This window comes from Alligator sinensis, unplaced genomic scaffold (genome assembly GCF_000455745.1).
Source record: "Alligator sinensis unplaced genomic scaffold, ASM45574v1 scaffold442_1, whole genome shotgun sequence".
Lineage (NCBI taxonomy): Eukaryota > Metazoa > Chordata > Crocodylia > Alligatoridae > Alligator > Alligator sinensis.
In genome coordinates, this window is record NW_005841829.1 from 3,749,065 (window position 1) to 3,760,246 (window position 11,182).

General features: G+C 45.8%; 1 protein-coding gene across 3 annotated transcripts in view; it reads right to left on the reverse strand.

The window, feature by feature from the left end:
- The window catches only part of NAT10 (N-acetyltransferase 10), a 36,219-nt gene that overhangs the window by 18,690 nt on the left and 6,347 nt on the right, over nt 1-11,182 (reverse strand). For all 3 annotated transcript variants that reach the window (XM_006014665.3, XM_006014666.2, XM_025195275.1), the window contains exons 6-12: nt 10,482-10,543; nt 9,395-9,509; nt 5,098-5,205; nt 3,845-3,978; nt 1,620-1,713; nt 1,040-1,138; nt 349-485 (exon numbers count right to left, since the gene is read on the reverse strand). In XM_006014665.3, the coding sequence (XP_006014727.1) occupies nt 349-485; nt 1,040-1,138; nt 1,620-1,713; nt 3,845-3,978; nt 5,098-5,205; nt 9,395-9,509; nt 10,482-10,543 (749 nt within the window). The remainder of the gene's footprint in view (nt 1-348; nt 486-1,039; nt 1,139-1,619; nt 1,714-3,844; nt 3,979-5,097; nt 5,206-9,394; nt 9,510-10,481; nt 10,544-11,182) is intronic.

The following is an 11,182-nucleotide window of genomic DNA, read 5'->3' on the forward strand; positions in this document are numbered from 1 at the left end:
GGTACAGTGCCCAGAAGAAAGAGAGGGGGACTTCTGGCAGGCAGACGGGAATAGCCTGTGCTGGAAAGGTCAGTCCTCCCCTACAGCAAAGGAAGACTGCAGTTCTCCACCAGCAGCATATATGCCCTCCCTTGAAAAAGGTTTCAGCATTTCTCTTAAATATATGCTCCTTGAGCAAGGACAGGACAGAGCATTTCCACATGCCAGACACAGACAATATATGCAAGTCCATACCAATAAATGATACATGAAAGAGAATTAAAGTGACAGTTTCAAAAGGGGCCATCAGGCATAAGAAGGAGTTACACAAGCAGGTAACGACAAGGAGTCTCCCCATGAATCTCTTACCCATTAATCGTGGAAGCCATGAAAACGAGGTAAGGGCCCAGCAGGTTTTTTACCAGAGGGAGGGGGATGGCAGCAGCTTCATCAATCACCACGAGTTCAGCCTGGCCCAGTTTCACGGCATCAGCAGGGTGTATGTACTGCAAGGAGCGAAGCAGCATTTTACTGAAGGTAATCGCTGACCCAGCAGCTGTCTGGGAACTGAGGCAACTCCAAAAAGATAGAGAGTTGCAGCCCTACATGAGCAGTTATCTTCCAAAGTCCCTGTCTTTGTTTAAAGGGAAATGGAGTACAAACACTGTCAGAGAGCGGCTGAGAAGGTTTCATCGAAGTAAATCAAGTGCATGCCTGACCACATCAGATTAATTTTCCTTTATTTTTCTTGACTGCTATAAATCCGTTCTCCTTCACGACCTTTATCTGGACATTTGTGCCCAAGAGAAAGAAAAGCGACATGCAAGACCCAGCTAAGGGTCCTCAACAGACAGGACCTCCATAGAAACTGGCAAATTTCTTTTGTGGAAGCTACTGATTAGGAAAACACTCGTCTAAAGGTAAAAATTCCTTGTACGGACAGTGATGAGTAATACTGTTACGCTTTAGGTAGAACGAACACACTTAAAGATTAAAATGCTGGTACTGTACCATAATGCCGAAGGCCACAAGCAAGAAACAAAGACGGGAGACTAATTACCTGGATGGTCTGTCTGTGTTCCTTGAACACATTCACTCTGACAACTGCTTTGTTAAACTCAGGGTTCAAAGACTGAATAATTTCATAGTCCAAATGTTCCTGAAAAAGACATAACATGAACTGCCATGAGGCAATAGAACAACAAGTCAGCAAAGCGGGGTGGGAGAGGCCAGGGAAGTGTTGCATTCCCCCTCCATGCGCACCTTGCCCGTTCATATTTATAAACCTTTCCAATTCAGAATCTGTCACAAATCATGAGCCTGTGTATAAATCTGTAATGAAGATCTCAGTCTGAAACAGAGGGCCCACAATTGGAAAGCTTGTGGTAAAATCAGGATCTATTTTCACACACCAAGAAATCTAATTTCTCAGATTTACAAATGTTAAATGTAAAACATCAGGTCACAGTGATACCCTACAGATCTCTACAGAGTATAATAAAAGATTCTTAGGAACAAACATCCCAAAGCTAAAAAGCATCACCTCTATATAGCCATGTAATACCCAAATTACAGATCCAATTCTAAATCCCTACTGAAAAGTGATGCTATTCTTGCAATAAATAATCTTCCCTCCTCACCTGGTACCGCAGTGCATCAAAGCCTTTAAACACAAACTCAAATAGTGTGTGAAGGTTATCTGGACTAGGAGACGTGACAAAGATATTAGAGTACCTGGAAAGGAAAGCAAACATGGCTTTAAACCCCTCCATAGGAAGAAACATGAATAGCTTCCTATATACCATACATAGCATGTTAAACATTGCAGGATACATGGTCTTTATAGAGAAAGTATATCTAAAATGATATAAAATGTATTATACCAAGAACATTTTTTGAAAGGCAGATTTGCAAGTGTGATAGAAAGCAACAATTAAGTTGAGCCACCCCTCTAATTAAAGACAAGACACTTCTACTGTAGACACTACTATACCACAACATTCAGCACCCCAAACTTATTTTCACATTCAACAATCACTAGCCCCAAGTTGCCTACAAGCAATAATCCTACAAAGAAGTTTTCCTGTGGAATTTCCCTTGAAGGCCCTCCCACGACATCCTATATGTACCAGCCCAAAAATGTTAACTGGAACTCTGAGCCCTCTGTTTTCTGGACACAATATCAAATAGGTATACTGTCTTCCTACTTGAATTTGGATTCTGCAAACATGTAGGCTGTGCACACACTTCAAATGACCTGGGATAATTCTCCCAAGTGTGTTCTCCTGGTAGAAAAACATACCTGAAGACACCTGAATAGACATTTGAATGCTGAACCCCAGAGAGCATGCAGTGTTGTGCAGCCAAGGGGCCCGGTGCACACATCTCAGCATGCTCTGCAGGCTCCCCCAGTCCGGCCAGAGAGAACAGCAGCAATGCAAAGGGCAGCCCTGATCAGCAAAGCATCCTGGGATGCTGGAAGACTATGCTGTGTCTTCTCTCAGAAAAGTATACAGACATTCACTCTCTCAGAAGAAACTCTCATAGGAGTCATTTAACCCTGGTTCCTTCCAGGTTATTTTTCTCCCGGAATGGCCGTTTTCGTTTTTGGAGAAAAACCCTGAACATCCATACACTCATGGTTTCTCCTGGGAGAGGTCTGACAGCCTGGAGCCAGGAGAGCTCCCGCCCATTCCCCAAAGCTGACCCCTGTGCCCCTGCCAGCCTGGGACTGGCACCTAGGGGAGCCTGGAGCTCCCCTTGGCTGCTGCAGTGGGGCACAACAAGGCAGGAGCAATCCTGGACTAGGCTACACCTGTTGGGCTCAATCTGCTGCCAATACAGGTACATGTGTAGATGTGTACCTAGGAACAGCTTAATATACTTGAATTTACTGTACATCAAATTCAGGCACATTAACTGCATGTGTACATGCACCCACTGTTATGCTCAGCTAATACTGGCCATTGGATCTACTACAGGATGACCATATTTACTCGATTCCAAGATGAGCACTATCTTTCCCCCCACAACATAGGGGGGATAATGCCTCGTCTTAGAATCAAGTATGGGACTACTCCGGACAAGAACTGTGGGGAACACTAGTGTCCCTACCTAATATGGGTGCAGGGGGAGCCCCAGAGCTGCTCTTGATCCACTCCTGCCCTGCACTACTTGGAGCAGCTCTGCAGGTGGCTCAGCTCAGGCAGGGATAGCAACAGCAGTGTGCAAGCTCCTCCTTTCAGTGCCTGCTCCTAGCCACAGGGAAAGACAAGGGGATTCCCTGCAGGATGGACCTGGAGCTCCACTTGAACCTAGATCAGTTGGGGATAGCAGCACAAGGGAGTGGAAAAGGGTGGGGGGCAGGTGCCAGGGTAGGAAGCAGGAACGCAGGCGTGGGAGAGCAAGGGGAGGCATGGTATGGTCAAGCCACTTGCTCCCCTGCCATTGCTTTCCTGTCCCAGCACTGGGGGGAGTGGGGAAGGAGTATGAATTTAAGACGATCCTTCAGTAATTAGATTTAGAGTTTTTAATTTTCCATGTACAGATTCTAATTATCGAGAGGTCATCTTAGCTTCAAAGTCATCTTGGATTTGGGTAAATGTGGTAATTGCTAAATCCTTGTTACTTACTCAATTTTTTTTTAATATGAAGTTATTCTACATTTTAAAGATTTAGCATTTTCTGTTACACTATGACATTACAAAAATTCGGAAGTCAGCATAAACATGCATCAAAATAAATAAAAAGCCTCCACAGGAAGAGGGACATAGGACTGGAAGGGACTAAACATCATAAATCCTTCACAGCCTCCTTACAGTTGACAGTTACAAATAAAGCCTGGAAAGCTAGAAACGAAACTCACCCAAAGGCCACAGCTCCAGCTATAGCCAATCCCAAGGCAGCAGATTTACCGCGCCCCCGGGCAGCAGTTAAGGCCACAGTGCTCCTTAGGGTCTTCTCAGAAATGGCTTCAATAAATTTCAAAACTGCTTTTGCCTGTGGAACCAGAAGCGCACACAGAAGTTGGGTCTATCACAGTATTAAAGCCATGTGCAGAATCACTTTATTGCTAGTGGCCTATTCCTTTTTTGAATGTAGGAAAGTAAGGAATGAGTGGCAGAGGCTGAAACCAGCCAAACAACTTAGTTTTGCTGCTTGATACTGAGCTTACCAGAACCCTGGGCATGGCCAGGGCAGGACAGAGTACAATAACAGTGGTGATATTGGATACTACTACAAGACCTTTTACTACATAACTTCAAGAAATTTTGCAGAGGAAGATTTTCAAAGGAATAAATGACAATTAGATACATAACTCCTATGTATGTGCCCAACACCACCATGAGGTAGTGTGACATTTGACCCATTGTACAGATGATGTTGTACAGAGCCACGGCAAGGTTTAGGGAGTAACACAGCAGGTCATACAACCGCAAAGACATACAGCAGGGCAAGAGGAAGAGTTGCAAGTCCCAGGCTCAATTCTACCCACTAATGCTCACTTCCTGACAAAAGCTGTGAAAAGGACATGCCAAAGAAGTAGTCCACATAAGCTACTTTCTGTTTAGATGGGCCAAAGAAGTGCCCTGTTTTAACTCAACAAGCCTATGAAATGAGTATGCAGAGCTACTTCTCAGAGTCAACCATCTGCACCGAGAGCTCTGCATAACAAAGGGAGCAGAAAGGCTTTGGCATTAGAACAAAGCCTTGCTCAAACAAGCCTTAGTAACCTGGACCTGTCATCTGAATTATTGTATGTGGGTCTTGCATTTAGCAAGTTCTCTTTTTCCATCCTATAAGGAAGATCAGTCAGTCAAACTTCTGTCTGAATTGCTGAGCTACTGGGACACCTAATGCTTAAAGGGCACTGAGCCATTCCCTCCATGTCAGTCCTTCATGTGGACTTGCTCGCACAAATTTCCTGCCTCTCGCCATCTAATTCTTCCTTCCATTAATAAAATCACTTGAAATGGCTTCCCAGGGCTCTCAAGTCAGGCAGCCCAAGACAGACCTTATCTCCTGTTGGAGGCAGCAGTGGTGCACAGGCTTTTAAATATCACCAGTGAATGATGTGCATCTGTCACCACAGCACCCCCAATTTAACTACGTGCTCACCTGATCCAGAGTTTTACAGCTCTCTACCAGCACGCCAACAGGTTGGGTATCCTGCAAGTTGTCCTTCAACTCCCTCAGCTCCAGCTCCTGAGGGCTGAGGCTATCCTCCTGAGAGAAAGAGATATTACCACAATAAGATTAATAAGGACCTAGTCAACATACTTGCGCCTTCTCCAGGCATCATGCATTTCTCTGCCAGGTAAAGATAACTGAAAGGAAGTGCTATTGCAAACTGAATCGATGGCACAGGATTCAGACTTGTATAGGATAAATACAAATTTGGGTCTTCCATCTGTCAAAATAAGGGACAAGTAAGTGACAGGGAGCCTGTCACCTCTGTACTTACAACATTTTCCATCCTCAGTTCTAGGTTACAGAAAACTAATACTAATGTATTAACCTGGAAGGTGATATTATGGCCATATCTGCGTCATGGAAGCATATTTTTTAAAGACATCTTTAGAGTATTGAAAGAAAAATAAACTACGGATTACAGGAAAGTAAAACTGCAAGTAAGGCATACCTACCAAGGCACGTAAAGAATCATGCTGACACCGCATTTTAGACCAACCCAGACCACTACGTATTATTGCAGTCTGGAGGGCACACCAAACAATAGACAGTTTGCCCCTAGACACAACTGGGTTAGTGCAAGAGGTTGTAAAAACCTTAGCATTCTACTTTACTCAGAATACAAAATACTGCCACCCACTTCACAAATACTAGTCAAGCCAGACGATACCTCATGAAGTGATCAACACTGCATATCTGAGAGAGGAAAAGTGAAATAAGAATAGAGGTGAAGCAATCTGCCAGGCATCAGGAATGGGATTCAGGGTCCCGGCTTTCCAGCCCCTGCTCTAATCCAAAAGTCAGACATTTAGCATTATCTGAACATACTCTGAAACTGTTTCACAATACATCTGAATAATGAAAGGACAACTAATGGTGTTAGAGGTACACTGATATATTGTGCCATATCATATTGGCACCAATAAGAGCAAAAATTGACATTATTGGCAATTGGCTTTTTTTTTGGCCGATGTGCCCGATAATGTCACTGATGTCATATGCCATGTGCATGTGCGCAGATGCAGTATGCATGTGGACAGAAATGCATCCTGGGAGCTTGGAAAGCAGTGTCTCGCTGGTAAGTCTATGTGGGGGGAAGGGGGGAAGGCATGTTGGGGGGGAAGGGTCATGGGGGCACAGATTGAGGACCCCATGCTGAGGGACAGAATGAGAAAGAGGCAGGACCTGAGGCAGGGGCAGGAGCTGCCCAGCCGGGGTGAGGTGGGTCATAGTATGGAGCCGCAAGTGGCTTGTCCAGGGGTCGGCTCCCGCACCCCGGGGAGGGGCATGGGGGGCATGTGCCCCCTGGATTTGTGTGCAGGGCGAAGGCGAGCTGCCCGCTGTGGGCTTGGGGCCAAAGGCTGCTCCAGTCTCTTCCTGGCACAGGGGCTCAGCTGGAGCTGCAATCAGGGCAGGCAGCGGCGACAGTGCTGGGACAGGGGCTATAGCCCACCCCATAGCTCCCTCACCAGGGCTGCTGCTGCCCACCCCACTCCCGCCTGCAGCCCCAGCCCAGCCCAGCCCCCGCCCCCCACATCAGGAAGAGGCCAGAGCAGTCCCAGGCCCCAAGCCTACAGCAGGCAGCCTGTCCTCACCCTGTGAACAAATCCAGGGGGCATATGCCCCACATGCCCGGGATGCTCCCTCCCTCCGACACACACCGCTTTGTCCCGTGCCCTGCCCCGGCAACATCTGCCCCTGCCTCCCTCACCGCAGAGGCCTTGATCTGTTCCCCCCCACACCCCTTCCCCCACTCCAGTCTTACCAGCTGGATGCTGCTCTCTAAGCTCCTGGGATGCATCTCAGCTATCAGATCGGTATTGGCTGATATGGCTGGTTAATAAATCAGCCATTGGTATCAGACAAAAAAGTCTTTATCAGTGCTCCTCTAAATGGTGTACACCTAATCTTCAAAGGTGCTTGTGCAAAGAAAGTGACTGCTGCTAGCTGATGCACACAAAAACATTTCACCCTGTATAGCCTGAGGGTAACTTAATTATCCTGACTCCCTTCATTTCATGCATATATATGGTACTGGGGAAATGGATTCAGTACTAATCAATCATCTACTGCTTACTACTCAAATAGGAAACAAAATAGGCAATCATATTGCACAGAGTTCCCCTACTGTCAATAACTATTTGCCTAGCATTCAAGCACAGGTCCTTACAAGAGTTACTGCCTTGCTTGAGGAAGGCACGTTTCCCACGGTCTAGGATAGAGCATCCAACTCGGGAGATCTCTTCCTGGCTACACCTTGTAATGTTTACTGTTCAGAACATACGCTACCATTTCTGTCTTGCAGGCAAGTCGCTATTAAATCTTAATTTCTCTTGGGTGCCTGTCTACGTACACAATTACTGTGGCACTTCTTTAGGAAACTGCATATTATCTCTCTCTCCCCCTGTTAAAGAAACTTATCACACCTCTGAGCTACTGAGGTCAACACCTCTACAAAACAGTAAATCTTGCTATTGATGCAGCAAGCCCAATTATAAAAGCAAGTCAAACCATTATATTAGGCTGCAATATGCAAGGAAATTCAAAGCTAAAACTCTCAGCCCCCTCCTGCTCCACCTCCCATGATTAGATACTGCAATTCAAAGGATGTAGGAATCACCCACTGTTGAGACATCTGCATGGTCAACAATACTCAATTACAGAGGCAGAGGCACTGTTTTCAGTGACATAATCACCTCTTTCTGTAGCTACATTTTCTTGTTCCCACTGAAGTTGAGATTTTTCAAAGCTGAGTGCATTTGCATACACAATTCACACTAAGCCTTAAATAGGAAAAGCATCTATATTTCCTGGTTGTTTTTGACTATCTCAGACACCACACCCATTCCAGTATGTGCCTTCAATCGTTTAATCTCCAACTCACAGCATAACTTCAGGTGCACTGAAGGCAGAACCACTGCTTGGAACAAAAATGGTTAGACGGTTGGGTAGAGAATGAAAATGGTTAGAGGGCTGAGGAACATGACTTATGCGGAGAAGCTGAGGGAACTGGGCTTATTTAGTCTAGAGAAGAGAAGATTGAGGGAGGATTTAATAACAAAGAGGATGGAGCTTAGTGGTGGCAGATGACAAAACAAGGAGCAACCGTCTCAAGTTGCAGCAAGGGAAGTTTATATTAGATATTAGGAAAAACTTCCTCACTGGGAGGGTAGTGAAGCACTCAAACAGGTTACCCAGGGAGGTTGTGGACTCTCCATCCTTGGAGGTTCTTAAGACCCAACTAGACAAAGCCTTGGCTGGGATGATCTAGTTGGGGTTGGTCCTGCTCCGAGCAGCATTTGGACTAGATGACCTCCTCAGGTCCCTTCCAGCCCTAATTTTCTATGATTGCAACAGCACAACTACTGGTGTAAGTAAGAGCATGACCAACTTAATGGAATTGGCAAGCAGGCAAGATAAAGTGAAGCTATTTCCAAACAAGGAAAAGGAACCAAGAGACAAAGAGTCAAGCCAGTTATGCTGGACACTCATCTATACAGAGCACAGGGCAGTGACATTGTCACTGAGGCAATGCTGGCCCTGCAAACTTCACTGTTAAAGAACAAGAGAAGCAATTCCTGCAGCTTGGCATATTCGCCAGCGTTATGGTATCACTTAATCCCATGGATAAAACTTCTTGGAACCCAACCAACAACTCACTTGAGGTGTCAACAGCAATGTGCATACTTAAAGCGCTGTCCATTTCACAGGATCCCAAGAACTGCAGATTATACAGAGATGCATTATTCATCAGTGAAATGCAGCAAGGGCATAGCAGCAACACTGCCCTGTTTAAGACAGACACTAAGCAAAAACATCCAGCATACTGCCAGGAACTCTGGTCAGCAGAATACAGTTATACTATCCAGGAGTATTTCAGTCTGTGAGCTAACCCATCATGCTTTTGAAAAGCACACCAAAAGATGCTTAGCTGTCAGAATGAATCCACAGTTCTTCAGACTGAAAGCACCGACAGCAGCACAATACTTCCTACAGTGATTTTTCCAGTGCACGATTTTTTCAAAGAGCAGCCCACCCAGCAGAATTACTTGCATCACCTCTTACAGAATCCAAATGGGTAACTCTTGCCAGATACAAACAGCTGAATCCAAGAGACCACCATTTAAATTTGGCTTCTTCTCTCTTAATGCTCATCTTTATCCAACTTTAAGAACAGCAAACGTTCTTTTCCAAGAACAGGTGCAAATAGGCAAGATGCACTTACTTGAGATTGTGGTGGCACAGGCATTATGTTTGCTATGTGACTAGAGACCGGCAGGATATTGAGCTGATCATCAATTACTATGCAGTTCTTGCAAGAAGCCAGAGACAGAAGGAACCTGCACAATCAAACAAAGCCAATTCAGTAACAGCACTGATGACACCAAAGCACGAGGATAACTTACATATCCTGACTCCCTTCCAGATGGAATAGCACTGGGGGTGGGGAATGAAGGGGAGAAATGCTTGTTCTCAGTTTTACAGCTTGGCTCTGTCCCAGGGTCATTGACTCAGCATACATATACTTAGTATCACTAAGCTGTTCTATGAAGCAGATATATCCACATTCTATGATTCCTCCAAAGAGAGGTCTCCTCTCCTCAAGCTGCAACTACCAAATTATAAACTGATTTCCAGAAAGCCTCACAGTGATTTCTGATCATTAATTTGAAGATGCCTACTTACATTTGACAAGCCTTGAAGCCAAGAGGGCCTTTTTTTGTTTTTATGCACCCACCACTGAAGAGTCTAGCTACAGCTGGTCCTTTGTTCTGCTTCACCCACTAGACTACACAACCACCATTTTCTGGCTACATTCTTCCCATGGAGAAAGCCAGTATGTACCATAAGAGCAACGAAGTTCACGCAGCCCAGAAGAAGTCTGCATTACAAGGAACTGATCTGATGCCACAACAGGGTTCTGAATGCCAAGAGTTTCATGATCTGAGCCATTAACATCCAATTCTTATCAACGCAACATTAGTCTGGGCAAACATCACTCTAATATTTGTACATCTACAGGGTCCTTCAACCAATGACTTCAAAGCACTTCAGAAGCATTTACCCAAGTAACTTCACAATGCCCCACATACAGCATGCATGAGTTTTATCTACATGATTTCTCCACCACAAAAGCTAGCCAGTTTTACTATAGTATGTAACATCTTGCCAAGGCTGTGCAGAAACATGATTCAAATGTGTTAATATTTTAGCAGAACACACGGCACCAAGCCTAAGTCAAAACATTATTGGAAGCCTTTCTTCCACGTACAGACTCATCAGCGAAGGTTTTCAAACTGTTAGTAACCCACCTCTCATTAAACCTTCCTACTACATCCTGGTGTGCCTCTGTTCTGTAGCGGGAATGTACATCCTGAAAGAGCAAAGCAAAGAGCATATTTAAAGCCTCTCAAGGCTTCCTTCTCAATGTGAAGGCATTGCAGCACATTCAAACCTTGCAGCATAGTTGGCATGAATATTATTCACAGGGACCACTGACTCTCCCTTAGTTCCCTTCTCCTGTCTGAGCCATCCCTTCCTGTACTTGAGACCCAGAACTAGAGGTGCACCAATATATTGGTCCATATTGAATAGGTACCTATAACAGGAAAATGGACACTATCGGCAACTGACTTTTTTTAGCCAGTGTAGCCAATAATGTCACTGATAAATGCTGCGTGTATGCGTGCAGCCACGGCTCCTGCCACTGCATACACCCCTGGGAGAGGCGGGGGGGCACATGCCCCCCGAATCCGTGTGGAGCAAGGGTGGGCTGCCTGCTGTGGCCTCAGGGCCAGGAGCTACACTGGCCTCTTCCTGGTAGGGAGACTGGGTCAGGGCAGGCAGTGACACTGGGAAAGGGGTCTATGGGGTGGGCTACAGCCACCCCAAAATTCACCATAGGACCCCCCCCACCCCCAGTAACCCTCTCTCCCACCCCTGCTGCCCTGAGCACAGCCCCGGCCCAGCCCCACTGTGGGAAGAGGCCAGCGCAGCCCCGGCCCTGAGCCTG